This window comes from Anabrus simplex, chromosome 3, assembly GCF_040414725.1.
Source record: "Anabrus simplex isolate iqAnaSimp1 chromosome 3, ASM4041472v1, whole genome shotgun sequence".
Taxonomy (NCBI): domain Eukaryota; kingdom Metazoa; phylum Arthropoda; class Insecta; order Orthoptera; family Tettigoniidae; genus Anabrus; species Anabrus simplex.
The window spans coordinates 280,256,178-280,274,912 of NC_090267.1; the positions used below are offsets into that span (position 1 = coordinate 280,256,178).

An 18,735-nucleotide genomic window follows, 5' to 3' on the forward strand; every position below is an offset into this window, starting at 1 on the left:
GTTTTTAATAATGGAGGCTTTGTTGATATCCTACAAGTGAAGTGTTTTGATACTCTGATTAAGGTTATGTGTGTTTCAATTTGTGAATATATGTCATTAAAATTAATTGTACCAATTCATAGCATCTCATGTGCATTTGTGTGGATACATTAACTGGCGACCGTGTGACAGGACTATTGAATCTATTGGACTCAAAAATGAAGAATGACCAGTGGACCGTGGTGACGCTTAAACAGTTAACTTCCTCCATTCAGGCCCAGGCTAAAAACATCAAGGCCCAGTTTGGAAAACTTGAGAAGAACATCGAGGCCCAGTTTGGAAAACTTGTGGAGAACATCGGGGCCCAGTTGGGAAAACTCGAGGAGAAAATCGGGGCCCAGTTCAAGACCGGATTGATGTCAGAAGAGGGAGCGAAATAGCCGAATGCTGGACTTTGTGGGCAGGAGATGGAAGTACGACGCAGCTCGCAGTCATGTTCGACCTGCGAGGAAGCTGTGGGAGAATTCGGCGGGGCGGTGGTGTCCACCGAGTTCGGCTGCGGGAGGGGTGCAGCATGCCGCTGAAACGCCGCGGGTGTTCAACGCCGAGACTGAACAACCAGACGACGCAACGGTGAATGGGCCGTACCAGTCTGACACCAAGAGCGAGGCGCTCGACAGCCGCAGGAAGCTCCACGGCACCATGAACTGTCCAAGGAGGATGTTCAGCGTGGAGCAGAACTATGGGGAGGCCCAGACGATGTCCCAGGAGATGGAGGCAGCGATGGCAATGACACAGCCAGTAGGACCCCCTCTAGGAGACCGAGAACCAATGGGGTCCGAAGCAACAACCAACAAACGAGGGTGCCACCTGACAGATCACAAAGGTACGAACGAGGGGAAAGCCAGCGGATCTTCCAATGCCACGTGAGGACCTGTGGATCACCATCACCAGGAATGAAGACACCATCAACCGGACCCAGTGGACCCACCACGAGAAGGTGGTTGTCCCTGATGGAACCGCTGGGCTGCAAACTGTGGAATTCGACAGTGCCAACTGGAGGGCTGTGTGACCAAGGTAGTCTGTGTGGATACGTTAACTAGTCTGTGTGCAGTTAAATCGTGAGGACCAAGAGAGTGTGACAAGTGTGGAAAATGTTTCAAGTTATAGGGGGGATATCGATGCAAGTGCGGTAACAGGTATAACTTGAAAACAATGTTCTCACATCCATGGGTAACTAATGCAGATATCGAGCTCGCATTATTATTATTATTATTATTACTACAGTATTTTACGATCATGATTATTATTATTATTATCACGTTAGGCGCCAATGTTTGTTTTTGATTTTGAAGTAAAGGAACTTGTGCCTTCTATACTTTATTGCATTTGATATGTCTTAATGATGCGATATCACAACTTTATGACGGACATGACTGTTGCATGCGTAACCAGTTTCAACAATACAAAATCATCTGACCAATCGGTAATAGGCTTGGAAAGTGCCAACTTCAACTAATGAAATACGTTTACATAAATTAAAAGTCTCTTCATAACATCTTGCCCCCCTTAAAAGGAGTTCTTTCAACTAACTATTGTAATCTTATACCTATTGTAAAAATAATTATTCCTAACATATGCAATAAAGTATTGAAGGCACCAAGTTGCTTTACTTCAAAATCAAAAACAAACATGAAGAGACTTTTAATTTTTGTAAATGTATTTCATTAATTGAAGTTGGCACTTGCTACACCATAACTCTACTAAACAACAACTTGTAACTCTCTAACAACAACCAACTTCCAACAACTCTCTGTCAATGACTCGGCAGTAACTAACTGTGTTTCAAAGTTGTAACCTCAATATTGAAGTATTAGCAGTTGTTTATAATAATGGTAGCTTTGTTGATATTTTCAAAGTGAAGTGTTTTGATACTGTGATTAAGGTTATGTGTGTGTTAATTTGTGAATATATGTCAATAAAATGAATTGTACCAAATGACAGCATCTCATGTTAAATTTCAGTAAGACCATTCACATTTAAATTTATAGCAAGAAGAAGGTTATCACTTTCTACTGGCACTTGATATGTGTTTTCATGGTACATACGCGGTTAAGTTAGATAACGCTGTTTGAATAAGAAAACTAAAGTGTTTGACACAAAATGCGACCGTCATTCGAAGGCGGTGTCAAGAGTTGATCGGAGTCGATTAAAAATACCCATCAACTACTGTTCTGTAAAGAAAATGAGAAATGAAAGAGAACATGATTTCGAAACAAATACATAAATAACATGATCGATGGCAGTTGTTAACTCGTTAGAAATAAAGCGCTTAATTTTAATACTCTACACCGATATTAAGTAAGAATGCGATAAACCTCATGGTTTCAGATGTTAGTTTATATTTTGTGGCGTCGGGTTAAATTTATAGCGAGAAGAATGTTATTTCAAAATTATATTTCTCTATTGGCCCTTGGAATATGTTTTCATGATACATATAGTACGGTTAAGTTAGGTTAAATGACGCTGTTTGAATAAGAAAACTGAAACATTTGCCACAAGATGCAATTGATCATCTTCAGTACTGTATTGTTTTCTCACTATGTACACTTGCGAGCTCTCTTGTTGATATTCAAAGGCGATGTCGGAGTCGATTAGTAATACCCGTCAACTGCTGTTCCCTAAAAGAGAATTCAATACGAAAGAAGATAAATGTTTTCGTAATAAATGCTTAAATAATGTGGCCGATAGCAGTTGTTGACTTGTTAGATTTAAGCTGAAGTAAACGATCGCTTAACTGAAATTATGTAAGAATGTGATACACCCAGAGGTGCCAACCTTTGAAATGGCTTTTCCGTAATTCCCCTCCCCTTACCCTCCGAAAAATGTTGGAGTCAAATCGAAAGCACACTCATCCCTTCTAGATAATTACACCCTCTTTGCCCTTCCCAACAACAACTATTCTAAGACATATCCTATTACACCATAAATTTGCACATTACCAGTTAGTTCTGTCATAAAACATTCTTTGTAACTTGTTTCCCCACGCAGCAGGTGCTTTTGTGTGGGATTTTTCTCGTAGCATTCTTCCCCCTGTGAGGACATTTTCACCTTAAGAACAATAAGCGATTCCAGTATAGATGTGATTATTGTAAGCCTGAATTCATACTGTTTTTTCTATTAACACTGACAACTCTTTCTGTGAAAGACTTAATGTCAGGTACACTTAATACTGCAATAATACAGGATTACATTTTTAGTGCATAGGAGAGTAGAGTTATTCATTCACAATGAATTTCACGACGCTCACAGGTAGCAAAAGGAAGTGACGATCGAATAAGTATCATTGCCAACTCACAAAATTTGAAACGAAGAGAGTCGAGTACCAATGTTCGAAAAGATTTCATTCTCCTTGTTTCCTTATTTTTTCCGTACAAATTATATTTTCCTTATAATGTCGCTTTTCCGTAACAATTTACCCTTGGACCGTAAAGCTGTAATCGGCAGGGGAAATCCGTAATAATTACGGATAATCCGTAACAGTTGGCACCTCTGTACACCTCAAGATATGGCAGAGTACACCACTGTTCCAGAAAATAGTTTATAACTTCTCGCATCTAGTTAAATTTCAGAAAGGTTGTTCTCATGTAAATTTGTAGTGAGGAGGTTATCATTTCTCTACGTGCGCTTGAAATGATACATAATATACGGTTAGGTTAGGTGACTGTTTGAAGAAGAAAACTGGAACGTTTGCCACAGAGGCCTCTGGAGTGATACTATAATTTTTTCAGAATGAAATTTAACACACTTTCAAGTAGTAACTGATTTTGAAAAATAAAAAACGAATAAGCGATAGTATGGATATCATCCGCGAAAACACAAGTTTTGAACAACTGATTGGCGTTTCAAACCAAATTTAATGTGTATGGGGTTTATCCCGAATTTTATGAAAAACTGGATAAAACTACAATCTGTTATAGCGAACGGACTTCTACTGTAAAGATAAATAACTTCCAACAAGTAGTGTTTAGTATTGGACAAACTTCCAACAAAACAGATGGTAAAATAACATTTACACGATCAAGACAAATGAAACATTCTCAATTAACATGGAAATGCATATGCTTGCAAGAAGGTAAGCTAGTTTCGAACTTATCATCTGTAATATTATACTGACTAATTATTATTAAGTGACAAGTGCTTTGTCTCTTCTCCTGTCACTACCTCTGCTAGAAGGCATTACTGTTCCGATAGCACAAAAATTAACCCATCAAAGATGGGTACAGCAGCTACTGAATCATAAAAGGAAAGAGCAGGAGGTAGTAACTAAAGTTGAGGAAAGCAATATAGCTGAGTTGACAAGAAATTATTTGGAATATGCCTAGAAGTATATAACAACCGGAAAATCAGTTGGAACTGATGAAATAAATAGTAAAATGATCGAGGCAAAGGGAGTCAAGACTGAAAATGTGTCATGACCAATAACAGACCATTATATTGGTATTGTTGGAGGTCACTCGTGTGATGAAGATGTGAAGCACAAACAAACTCTTCGGGACTGAGAAGGGATGTACAGTAGAAGAACATGCACTGATGAAGAGAGAGTCCATCTATGTGAAGATGGCGTATGAAGATGCAGAGATTGTTCTTGCCTAACCTTTCAATTTTAACTTCTTCTCATACTCCTGTCATTGTGTAATGTATATCCGATTCATGTTTCTATCTATATTCGATTCAACTTGTAATTTGTTTGCTTTTTTCCAATTATTTCGAGTGCAGAGAAAGAAAAAGAATCACATACAGACTGATATGTAGTCACATACCAAGAACAAACGCAGAAAGAATGTGCATGAGCTTCTTTTGGAAGACTAGACGACTACAATTTTACAATTTGCCTTACGTCGCACTGACACAGATAAGTCTTATTGAGATGATGGGATAGGAAAGGGCTAAGAGTGGGAAGGAAGCGACCGTGGCCTTAATTAAGGTACAGGCACGGTAATTTGTTTGGTGTGAAAATGGGAAACCATGTGGATACCTACAGCTGAGACATAAATAATGACAACAGAGGACAATGAAAAGAGAAAATTTAACTTGAACAAATTTCAGCGAGAGGAGGAACATATGAATGTAAGTTGGTGGAGTGGCTTCATTCACTGACCTATTGACTACTTAGAATAATTTGGGGTATGTATCCGAGGAAAATTGCACAAAATTCATTTATCAACTAAAATTTTTTTTCTTAGAAAGTCCAATTGAACAGAAATAGCAACCAAGTATTCTATGCAGCAAATCATGCAAACCTCTGAGTTACTTCTGTTAGGTTTTTACTTTTGTTTTGATAACTAACAATCTTGAACAATTTCAACCATCTGATGTGTCATGTCAACTTCATTAGAGTAAAAGTACTTTCAGCCATCAATAAGAGAGATATACTCACTGGTACTAAACAACAGTACACAGTAGTTCTCAATTAAAGACTGTATATTATTATACAGACAATATGTAGTCACATACCAAGAACAAGCGCAGAAAGAATGTGCATGAGCTTCTTTTGGAAGACTAGACAACTACAATTTTACAATTTGCCTTACGTTGCACTAACACAGATAAGTCTTATTGCGATAATGGGATAGGAAAGGGCTAAGAGTGGGAAGGAAGCGACCGTGGCCTTAATTAAGGTACAGGCACGGTAATTTGTCTGGTGTGAAAATCTCAACAGCTGAAGAGTACTTAAGAGGAGGGAATCATTAGCAATGTCTTTGGAATTCTAGAACCGTTTGATTTATACGCACATCGAGTACATGTCACTAATATTTTAACCTATGTAACAAAACACACCAAGAGAGTACCCATGTCAAAACACTATATGGTATCTTACGGGATACTCAAAGGTAAGTAACACTGGATGTCATCAATAATTGACTAAATAGCCCAAGTATCTTTGCTGGAGAAATGGAAAGGAAGGAATTTTAACCATCATTGGTTAATTTCTCTGGCACAGGGACTGGGTATATGTGTCGTCTTCATAATCATTTCATCATCACCACGACGTGCAGGTCACCTACGGGAGTCAAATCAAAAGACCTGCACCTGGCGAGCCAAACATGTCCTCGGACACTAACGGCACTAAAAGCCATACGCCATTTCATTTTTCCTGCAAGTAAACTCTGGCTCAAGATGGCTGATTAGAGAGGCAATACCTAGGCCAACAAGATCCACGTTTGAATAAGGCACTAGCTTAGCTTATACAAAAAGACTGATTTACACTAATTTTATCCATGGTGTTTAACCCTACATATTATCAACAAGACTATTGATTACTGATGCTGTATATGTTTCATCTAATGAGGGCAAGCTCCACACAGAATGTCTGTTCAGAAAGGAAATATGTAAACCTATGACTGGATGCTAATATACGGTAGCTGTAGAAGTCAAAGTTTAACAATAACAGTTTTCTGAAACCAAGATATCATAAGTACACTTAGGGGAAAAAACTACAATTACCTTAGATTTAAATGCAGAAGCAAAATTTGCAGCTGGCGTTTTAGTTGATTCTGGAGGAGTCATTTTCTTTTCGACTGGCACCGTGTTATTCAGCAAACCTACAATGTCAAACAGTCAAAAATATATAACATCTTAACATATTAGGGCTTAAGCATAGGGCTATGTTTATTGTTTAGGATTTGATTAACTTTCAACAAACCAAATGGTAAAAAACATTTACAGGATCAAGACAAATTAAACTATAAATTGATTCTTAACCTCCTCAATTAACCTGAAAATTCATATGCTTGCAAGAAAGTAAGCCAGTTCTTCTCAACATTCCTAGCTTCCTTTCTCCAAATATATATTGTACTTGCACATTTTTTGTGTTTCTTCTTCATTTATATGTTTTTTATTAAAGTTGTATCAAGATGCCAAACATTTTCAGCAAGGTCATGTAAGTTCTCACACCAAGATTTTTTGCATTTTGAAAAATCAACATGTAAAGCTAAAGCATATGACACCTGCTTCACAATTTAGGCAGCAATTTGGTAGTTTGTGATAAAATAATACAAGCTACATAGGGTACATATATACTATAACCTTCCCATGGTCTCCGGATCAGAGATAGAGGAACTATTGAAGATTATGAGAACGAAGAAATCAACGGAAATTATATGGAAGTATGTGTCCAGCTATGTCTGTAGGTCAAGATAACTCGCTCATTTGAACAGAAATGGGATGAATGTGTAAATTCATAAGCTCAGAACCCCATGGTTTTTGGATAATTATGCCCAGAAGCATATTATCTAGTATTCAAGCGGAAACCAGTAAATGAAAAGATCACATATCAGCGAGAGAATAAAGCAACTCTTTATATGCGACATTCAGGTCCAGCAATGTCATTTACGGCGGAGGCCATGGAATGATTTGAATGATGCAAATTCAGGATCAAGAAGGCGTTTATGAAATAATCAATTGTACATGTTAAGAAGATAAAGTGAATGGTTAAGTGTGTTCCTTTGCATGAAATCTCAGTTAAGGGAGTATTCTTGTCACAGAAGTCATTCCTCAAATGTAAAAACATATGGAAAAGAAATTGCAGACCAGCGACTTGTTAGGAATTATGAAAACGTGAACCAATGTTATTACTGAAATATTAAAAATAGTATTTTGTTTTATATGAACAATGATATGGTAAAAATAGAGATTGAAGCTCATATAGAAGAGAAACTGCTACACGTTAAGAAGGAAGCTGATTTAAATTATAAGAATTGAGGAATTATTGTATGAGAATAAGGAAATAATTGTATTAACATTAAATCTAGTGTTTAACATAAGGGAACAAGGTGAGTGTTGTAGAATAACACTGGAATATTCTGTGTGTTATATAATATTGTATTAATTCCAATTGTACAAGTTTCAGGTCAGAATGTCTACGAAGGTGAAAGATTGTCATTGTAATACTTCAATTAAGACAATCATGCAGGCTTAATCAGGATTAGTGTCCTGATAGGCCTGGAATTATGTGGGATGAAAGTAATATCTGAGATTCGAGCAACTGAGAAGATGGAAATGATCTACGAGAACCCCTCAACAGTAAGTACCCCAAGAGATTGTCTTTCCTCTATTCTATCACGTAGAATGCATTGTAGTAGTGTAGATTTTCTTAATGTTGTCATAAGGTGAGATGGTTGAGGTACAACTTGAGTAACATAATGTGATCGTCGCAAATATTTCATAATGTCCGTGAATAGTAGTTAATTTCTTGATATGGAGATGTTGAAGCTATAGATCCCTGTGTAGTATTCAACTAGTAATAGGCACGAAATCGTGGTAATTACTTCGGATTTTCGATTTTCTAAAGATTGTCCGTGTGTTCAAAAGATAATGTCTTCGTTATTGAGGTGACATACTAGTTACTGTGCGGATAATTCTTGTGAAATGATTAATATATGTCGGTGTTGAGGTCTTTTTATAGGATAATTTTCATGTGATATGTATGACTGAGATATGGTTATGTTTGCCAGGTTAATGTTAAGATGGTTCTGACACGTATTTGGTTATGAGATAGTTTCTTCGGACATGTGCTTGTATAATTTTTGATGGATAATTATGAAAGGCATGGTGCGCATGTGAGGTGACAAAGAATCGTGAATGATAGGATCGTTGATAGAATGTTATGGTGATAAATGCAGTTGTTGTAATAGTGTGGTTCGTTGAAAATAAGCATTAAAGAAATGTAGTATACTCTTCGAGAATTTCAATGAATTTAAGGTTGAGAATAGTTAGTGTACTGAAATTATCACTGGCATGACCACTGGACTATGTAAGGCTTTAGGAAACCACCCAGAGGGTAAAGATACTTTATACCCGTAGGACATCCGCTTGACTAGAGTTCATTTAACAACATTAATAGATACTAACAAATATAGAATAGTTAAAATATTACCTTTTTTTTTGCTAGTTGCTTTACGTCGCACCGACACAGATAGGTCTTATGACGACGATGGGACAGGGAAGGGCTAGGAGTGGGAAGGAAGCGGCCGTGGCCTTAATTAAGGTACAGCCCCAGCATTTGCCTGGTGTGAAAATGGGAAACCATGGACAACCATTTTCAGGGCTGCCGACAGTGGGGTTAATATTTAATATTTAAACTATTCTATATTAACATAATTAAAGGTTACACTGACACATACCCTAGAATAGTTCATAGGGAACCAACCCACGTGGGATTAATATTTGACAGCTATCCCACACTCTAATCAGTTTCATAATTTCATTCCAGCGAAATCTAAAACACAATTGACAATACACTTAGAAGTTTCAGGTACCTTACAAACTTTTGTTAATAAATTTTAGTGTCGCCTCAAAGTGCCTTTTATCCAGGTTCAATAATACACTATTTAACATTTACAACGGGCACAAACTCCCAAGAACTCCAATTAAAAGCTGCTGGAAACAGACCAAATTACATTGAAAAAGTTCACACATGACTTTTCGAAACATGTTTCTAACACAGATTACGAGCAGCTTGACTCATATGATACATAAATCCAATATTTAACGCCAATCAAGTGGCTTACAAGCAATAGTCATCATCCGTACGTCTGATCAAAAATTTAAGACCTTACCTCCCATACCCCTTGCAGTCCTTGGGAGACCAGATCGGGACAGAGCGCTTCCAGGGCGGAAGAATTTCTTTTACCCTGGAGCCATGACATGGGATTTGCTTTATTAAGAATTGCCCGAAGGCATGACACCAAAGGGGTAGAAATAACACAATTAAAAATAGGTATGAGCAGAAAAGCCCATTAAAATACATATACCAAGTTTTTAACAGGGGGAGGATTAAATTCATGGCTCAGTTAGATAAAATTGTTCATCATGCAAAGTTTTTGAATGGTAGTGAAAATAGACAAGCGCTAAGACTGGATGATAGTATTTTAAATGATATTCCAAAGACTATGAGTATTGAAACGTGTGCACAGTCGTCAGAATGTTAATCCATGGCATGGTAAGGAGGCAAATTTTACCCATTTATGTGGATGATCATTGTTAGAGAATACTCAATACAAAATTACACTAATGTGAAGTAATGAGATGTTTCATATTTAAATGATGTTACTGTCACATGAAGCAGTGCATAACTTATATTTATTCTGAGTAGTTGCTTTGTAGTATTTGAATTTCGTAGACAGTAGTAGATCTTCATACTTTTCAGGAAAATTTTCGGATGAGGCCAGATACTGCGGGATCGGTTCAAAATCTTCTTATCACTTAATGATGTTAGTAGCTACATGACGTATATTTAGGTGTGGCAGAGCATAGGATTCCAGGAGTGTGCTGTTTCTGCCATATGATTGTTTTTCTTGTTGGAATTAACTATGGTTTCTCTGAATAGCATATGATTACATTATTAAGAAGCGACAATGTCGGACATAGGTTATCATGGGGTACTCAAGTTGTCAAATAGATAATTAATTCACGCAATGAATTGTGATATTGATGGAATATGGGAGGACAAGATATTGGATTAATGAGTGACAAATATGAGTGAACAAGTTAAATGTTTATTATTTTGTTATAGGCGGACAGTAAAAGAATAATATAATAATTTAAATTTCCTTCAGCAAGTTTCGTATAGGATTTGTAAACTATAGAAATTAGAGTTAAAGTTGGTTCAATCGGCAACATATTATTAATTTTTTGATGAGCAAAACCAACAAAGCATATAATGTTAATTTAATTTTCTTACTTTCCAATCATGTTGTCATATCAAACATTATTATTGTTATATTTCTTTTACATATGTTTAATTAAATTGAGATATCCTTCCAAAGAAACTAAAATTCTTGATATTCTAATTTTTTTTCCTAAGTTAAGAATTAGCATAGCCTTACATAGTTAAATGGAATGGATTCTCGTTATATTAATAAGAGCGGGATTGTAACTGGTGCTCATCGAATGTCCATGCCCGTGAATAGAATCTTGTGAAACTCCGTTGACACCAGCCGAGGCGTATCTACATTATTTTGAACCCTTAGTCAAACCACCCACGAATGGTTACAATACATAATACAAGGTTAACTCTTTTATAAACTACAGTTTATTATTTTATAATCACGTGGCATTTACTGGTAATTCTTAACTATGAGGTAGCTTTAATATTTGCTTGCTAGCACAATGAGAATCATACTGTGTTACAAGTAAAGTATGGAGTTTGCATCTGGCTCTAGTAACACAGGGTGGCCAAATTAATGCTTTATATTGGATTTCTTAATTACCAAGGAAATACCAGGACTTTCTCTATCCGTTGTCTCACAATTATATGGCAACATATACGTTTATTGGCAACATCTAACACAGAGATGCTCACGCTGGGCTTTTCATCCTGCAGGCACACAGCATAAGTGGGCAGGTGAGTGATCAGTATGCGTGCTTCAGCGAGAGCAGCGTTGTGGTTATGTCACAGGCAATGAAGTTCAATGAACGGTGAACACTTATTTGAGTATTAAGGGAATAGCATTTTATATTTTATTTCCAGTGATTATAAATCCTGGTAATTTTCAATATAACTTATGTTTAAGAAATTAGTTATTTCTGTTCTGTTTACATATATTGACTGTCTAAATAAAAAAGTTTACTGGTACCTCAAAATGTTTTTTTTACCCTGCATAATGAATTACAATTATCACTATTATAATTATTTTAACAGGGGTATGCTTTATAAATATTCCTAATATAATAAGGAGTAACACAGATAAGCCATGCCTTGTTGTTGCTTGACTTAAATAAATGATCTCATAAACTCGCCAACAATCCAACCATGTTTACTGGGAATAACATTTGTTAGATTATTTACTTTAAGACATATTGTATATCTACTTGTTATTGCATTTACAGTGGTGTTGTACTTGGATAGTAAATATCTGTGTCTTCACTAGCAATGAAAGTCACTCGCTATTTAGAGGCTAGCTATTATCAATCGACATCTGATAAAAGGTTTTCAATACCTCAGGAACTCAATGAACAGGGAAAGTCACCCAGTATATCAACACAGCACAAAAGTGGAAAAACATCCTTCAAGTACTGTGGAACCTTGATTCTCCGTTTTTGGAGGGACCACGAAAAAACAAAAACAAGAAAACCTACAACATGGGAAAACAGAAAATCCGGGAATGAATGAAAACCGTCAACACTTTGGCTAAACATCACAAAAATGAAATATCTATAGGCTTAATTATAATCTTATGAACACTCCTAAACCAAACCAAACTACAGCCCCAATAGGCCTTCACCTACCAAGGAAGTGGAAGGAATCGGCTGTGGCTTATGAATAGGAACTGTCCTGGCATTTGCTTGGGAGTGTAAAAGGGAAACCATAAAAAAAAAAATCTCAGGACAGCTGACGGTGGGGTTCTAACCCACTTGACACGCCTGCTGAATACAGAGCATGGTTCCATAGCGGTAGCATATTAACACGCACGGCTGCTCCGCTCGGTGATACTATTACTAAAATATAATATAAAATTGTTGATCCAAGAACTGGTAATAAAAAATCATTAACATTTGGGGAAAAATAATTTATCTGAGGAAAGGGTGACAATTCTGCATGAGATTCATCATTACTACTTTATCTCGCACTTTCTTATAGTTCAGTATCGCCCCATATATATTCTCCATCTTCATTATCAAAATATAGCTCTCCAGAATCATTATTTATGAGGAAACGTTCATTTTCAACAAGAGATTAATGTATACTTCAAGACGCCATGATGACTACATGTTAGCGGGAAAGATGTTTCACCAAGAGACCAAGTTTCTCATAGTGCATTGGCACTGCCAGTGGCTCCAAGTAGCTTACGCAGTGGCCTCCACGGTATGCACTAGCCGGCGTCTTGGAAGGTGTGCTAGGTACCAACTGATCAGCCCAACCTAGCACACGAGGGCGAAGCGCTGGCAACCAGGAATGAGTTAGCTGGAAAATTTATATTGTCCAATAAAGGACCATTTATATTGGTATTATAAAGTTGTTTCACTCCAACGAAGCTGAAATAACACCAAGAATGCTTTCAAAACACGCGAAATGGAGTGGTTTATCTGCCGTACAGAACTTCTTTGAGCATTTCCACAGAATCTCAAAGCATAACACTATAACCCATTCATTCGTGAGATTTTTAACCGGTTTCATTCACCATCCCTCACTTCATGTTCATTACCTTCTCAACTGAAGTCTAAAAATATGCTGTAAAATATAATCTCACTCAATCCCTGAACCAGTATTGGGCAGCGAAGCTACGGGGACGATATATATTCCATTAAAGGTATCAGTAAAAATTTATCTTCCTTTAAAAAAAAAAACCCGGCCCAGAAGATTCATCCGGTCACCTGGTCATTAAAACTCAGCAGTGAAAAAGTTAATATAGAGGTATAGCACACCTTGTACATTATCTCTTTGTTTTTCATAGGAACTTTTCCGTTCCACACCAGGTCCTTACATTCTGGTAGAATGTATTTCCCGCTTGTACCCTTCTGCAGATCTCCTTATCCAACCTTGTACCTTGCGTTATTTCACTTCCCAAATATTTGAAGTATTCAACAACCTCAAGGTTTTGTCCTCTGATACTAATGATTCCTATTCCTTCTCTTTCTCCTGTTGTCATCACCACTGTTTTGCTCTTCTTCACACTGATTTTCTTTTTCTTCCTTTTTTATAATGCGTTTTACATCGCACCGATACAGATAGGTCTTATGGTGACGATGGGATAGGAAAGGGCTAGGAGTTGGAAGGAAGTGGCCGTGGCCTTAATTAAGGTACAGCCCCAGCATTTCGCTGGGGTGAAAATGGGAAACCATGGAAAACCATCTTCAGGGCTGCCAACAGTGGGGTTCGAACCCACTATTTCCCAGATGCAAGCTCACAGCAGTGCGCCCCTAATTTCATGGTAAACTCACGCGGAACACTGATTTTCACACCATATTTCACAATATTAACATTTAAAGCCTCTAGTTGGATTTGCACTTCTGTATTTTTGACTCCCCAAATCACCACGTCATCTGCAAATATAAAATATTTTCATATCTCCTCCATATCTTGCCTTTGTTTCTTTTAGAATTTCACCCATAATATAAACATAAGTGGAGACAATACACTTTCCTTAGTCCATTTTGGTTTCTAAACCAATCTGTTCTCCCCACTGGAGTCTGGATACATCTGAAACAATTCTTACACATTGCTTTCACTAATTCTGTTGATTGCCTTCCAATCCTTTTCTTTCCAGGGTTTCCCCACACCTTTTCTCTATTAATAATGTATGCCTTCTCTAGATCAAGGAATACCATCACCAGATCTTTTTCCACATTCCCACTATTTTTCCTTCAGGAAAATAATGGTAAATATAGGGTCTATCATTGACCTACCCTGTCGAAATCCATACTGCTCTTCTTCTAAATTTCTTTCCACCCTTCTTCTCATCCTCCTTTCTATTATTCTCTCCTATATTTTGGCTACGTTGACAACAGTGTAATTCCTCGAAAATTATCACATACTTCCCTGGCAACTTTCTTAAACACTGGTATTATTACATTTTTACACCAATCAGGTACTTGCTTTTTTCTCCATATACAACTTAGCAGCCTGTATAACCAATGTAGACCAATAGGTCCTGCTGTCTTTATCAGGGGATAAAACACGACACACCAAGCACACCTTCAATACATTTATTTGTTATTCCTCGATATATACAATCGATACAGATATGTCCAGGTCTTTTCTCTGTAATGCAAGCTCTCCGCCACATATGCCTTGGTCTCATGTCGTCTTGAAGAAGGACGTCTCCTACTCTGCACTTTGTCAATCTTCCTTTCGGGTTCTGGACTTCATGGTAGTTCCTGAGTTCGAGAAGATATTCCTTCTTCCATCTCTTCAGGAGTCCTCACGTACCTTTTGTCTGAGTCTCACTTCTCTTCTAAGGTCTTTGAGGATTCTGGGCTCTGGACCAGTGGGCAACATCGTCAATTTTTCACCATTTTAAAAATGGCTTGGTGTCAGTTTCTCGGCACCATCTTGAATAATAAGTCGAGAGTTTAGGGCGGCTTCTGTTTCCACTAGTAAGGTTGTAAGTGTCTCTTCGTCAACCTGCGACCGTCCCAACACTTTTCTCAGGCACCGTTTGGTCGTTCCGACCTTCCTTTCCCACCAGCCTCCCCACCAAGCCGCCCGTGGAGCAATGAACTTCCAAGAGACGTGAAGGTGAGTAAAGTGCTGGCTCGTGAGTGGACTAGTGAACAGTTGGGTGAGAATGTCCAGTTCCTTATTAGCTGCCTGGAACGTCTTCGCGTTGTCAGAGTAGACAGTATGAGGTACTCCTCTTCTACCGCAGAACCGTCTAAACGCCATTAGAAACTTCTCTGCGTTCATGTCCGAAGCTAGTTCAAGGTGCAGAGCTCTTGTCGTAGCGCACATGAAGAGGACGATGTAAGATTTCTGTGGATGCCTTCCCACCTTGATGTAAAGTGGGCCGACGAAATCGACACCCATAACGGCGAATGGTTGCGTGAGTTGCACACGAGTAGCTGGCAAAGGAGCTTCTATTTCATATCCTCGGTCGTTTTTGGCAATTTTGCATGGTAAACATCTGTGAATGACCTTCTTGACTGACTGTCTTGCCTTGTGAACCCAAAGTTCCTTGCGTAGCTACGATGACACAATCCTAACTCCCAAATGATGTAGGCGTATATGGTTCTGTTTTATCAGCAGTTTCACAAATGGATGGGAACCACAGAGAAGAAGAGGGTGTTTTTCATGTCGAGTCAATTCTTCATATTGAAGGCATCCTCCTAGTCGTATGAGGCCATGCTGTAGGAAGGGATTGAAGTGTCTAATTTTGGATCTTTCTGGGAGTTCTCTTTTGTCACTCAAGGCGTTGTACTCGGCGGTAAAGCTCTCTTGCTGGGACATTTGGATCCAATGCAATCTTGCAGCTTCCAATTCGCATGTGTCAGATTGGCGGTGAGTTTCTCAGAGTGTCTTGCATTATGGATGAAACATAGAATCCATGCCATCACGTGTAACATCTTCCAGTAAGAACTGTATTTTGAGGCTTCGATGGGAGGTTCCCAAGTACTCATCGTTAGCACCTGCTGGTGCGTCTTTCAGATTTCTGGAAGTGAATCCTCTGGGAATACGTTGGGAGGCCAGGTATCTGATGTTCTGTGAGTCATGGTGGTCCCTGCCACCACATCACGGAAGACTGTATTTCTTGCAGTGACATTCCACGTGACATGAGATCTGCTGGATTACTATCCGTGGGGCAATGTCGCTACTGAGCTGGAGTCAGATATTCTTGAATTTCCGTGACACGGTTACAGACAAACGTCTTCCACTGATTGGGGCCACTGCGTATCCAACCCAGTGCTACCGTAGAGTCGCTCCACATCATTGCATTCATGATGTCATATCCAGTTGACTTAATAATAATAAACACTTTATTAATCACCATAATAAATAAAGATACAGCACACAAATTGCGCATTGTATAAACAAATTTTGTCATGTGTACTGTCACCTCTCACTATTACAAAAGTTCACAATGGATAAACCCCGGTTTTTGCATGTGATTACGTGATATCGACCGCAATGCTCACTGCACAGCTTGCAAACACAGGTTTCGTCGGGGTCATGGAAGTACTCGGTGTTGCACAGTTTATGGTGATACCCATGGACCGCCATCGAGTTAACGAAATGTCGCAAGTCTTGATTAGTCTTTGTCCATGTTCTATTCATCATCGCCTCCGTTGAGTAGAAATCGAGCCAGATTTCTTCCCTCTTCTTCACTCTGTCCTGCATTAATTATTCCCAAGCATCTGTGGATGGAAACCCTCGCTTCATTCGGAGGTCCTCGATGAAGAAGGTGTCCTTTGCAAGCTCATATGCAAGCCTTGATTTTGTGTATTTTGATATTCCCAGTGCAGCTTTCAGGAAGCGCGACTTGACTGCTTCAATTGTCTTCAGCTCAGCCAGACCCAGTTTATCCCATATAATGTCCAGTCCATATGTGGCAATTGGCGCAATTTTCGCATCGAATAGTTTCATAGCAGTTCCTAGTGAAAGCTTGGTAATTGTTTTAATATCATATATTGCTTTGGTGGCCGCCGTTGCCCTAGACTTTATGTGAATTCTATAGGTTGTTGCTGTTATTTGCATGGTCAATGTTGTGTGTGTCCTCCGCATCGCAAGCTCTGCGCCTACAAGCTCCGCAACCCACAGCAGCACCGAAGTTTCTAGCAGCTACGAGGTGTCTTTACTGCGCCTGGTACGCTCACCGATATATAAGGAGCTTCGTTCCGAGCCTCTCCAGGACTACCCCAATGTTCGACGACCAGACCACACCACAAGTCAGACACAGAGGCATTCCTCTTAAAAACGTGTTTTGAACAGGTGGACAAATTGCTGGCTGTGAGGTGTCACCTCTGAACATTGCCTCATTATCCTGATCCCCGTAGCCACGTCGAGCCCCGAGTATAGCATTCTGCTACTCCCTTTAGTCCTTACCAGTGCTCCGACGCCCACCTTAGCATTCTGCTATTTGAATAAATTAATGCAAGTTCCTTGCAAGTATAAACCTAGTACCAGCATTCTGCCTCTCTCTACCAGTTACACTTGTAATTTCACAGAAGATAGTTTTCGACTATCAGGACAATTTATTAGTGAAACAGACTATCTCCTCAAGATAGAACTAAGAGTACACAGAACTCTCGTATTGTATAATTGTACATATGCAACAGACATTCAATTTAAGATTTAATTTCAACATTAACTGCGTGCATTCAAACAAGTTTCAAGAAGAATTCAGTTTTATTTCATATATATATTGTATCAAATCACTGAAACAATAAACTTTATGTTGTGTCATTGTATACCAAGTTCCTTGTATACAACAGTCAGTCCTAGATACTTAAATGTATTGACAGTCTTGAGGACTGTAGATCCTAGATATATCCTGTCACTTGCGGCCTCTCGGCCACGTTTCCGAAATGTCATTTTCACTGTTTTCTCTGTGTTAATTTTCATCTTGTTATCTTTTGCCCACCTGTCTAGATTGTCTACAGCTTTTTGCACATCATGTAGGGAACTTGATCCAATGACCATGTCGTCTGCATATAAGTACATTTTCAAATCCTCTATTCCTTGCTGAGTAACCTTTAGCACATCGTATGTCGCAATGTTAAACAGCAAGGGGCTTAGTGGGTCTCCTTGGAGTACTCCGTTGGTCTGCATGATCAGTTTCGAAGTCGCGACTTGGTCATCAATTTGTATGTAATTTGTTGTCAGTATGTTACTTATCAGAGTTGTGAGCTTGTCTTTCCCCATTATTGCTTCCAGCTTCGTGATTATTAGTGGTCTGCTTAACGCGTCAAAAGCTTTTGCATAATCAACAAATACTGCATGGAATTTGCCTCTTGGATGTCTGAGGGCTTCTTCAATGTCAATGATGAGGTTGTTAATGGCATGGAGGGTGCTCCTTCCTTTACGGAATCCAAACTGTTCCTCTGGGAGTTTGTGTTCTACTGTGCCTGCAACTCTTTTTGTGAGAAGCTTTGTCATTATTTTCAGCATAATATTTTAATAAGCGTGAGCCCATGAAGGCGGCCAGTAGCTCCAGTCTTGGCAGCGTCACTTTCTTTACTGGTGACACTCTGTTTTTGCTGTATGCCAGATGGACCGTAATACTGTCGTCGAGTTGTGTTTTCATGTACAGCACAGCT

At 38.6% G+C, this 18,735-nt stretch overlaps 1 protein-coding gene across 3 annotated transcripts in view; it reads right to left on the reverse strand.

The window, feature by feature from the left end:
* Window positions 1–18,735, reverse strand: part of LOC136866258 (bromodomain-containing protein 2) — a 709,923-nt gene that overhangs the window by 55,967 nt on the left and 635,221 nt on the right. For all 3 annotated transcript variants that reach the window (XM_067143061.2, XM_067143058.2, XM_067143060.2), the window contains exon 23: window positions 6,487–6,584. In XM_067143061.2, the coding sequence (XP_066999162.2) occupies window positions 6,487–6,584 (98 nt within the window). The remainder of the gene's footprint in view (window positions 1–6,486; window positions 6,585–18,735) is intronic.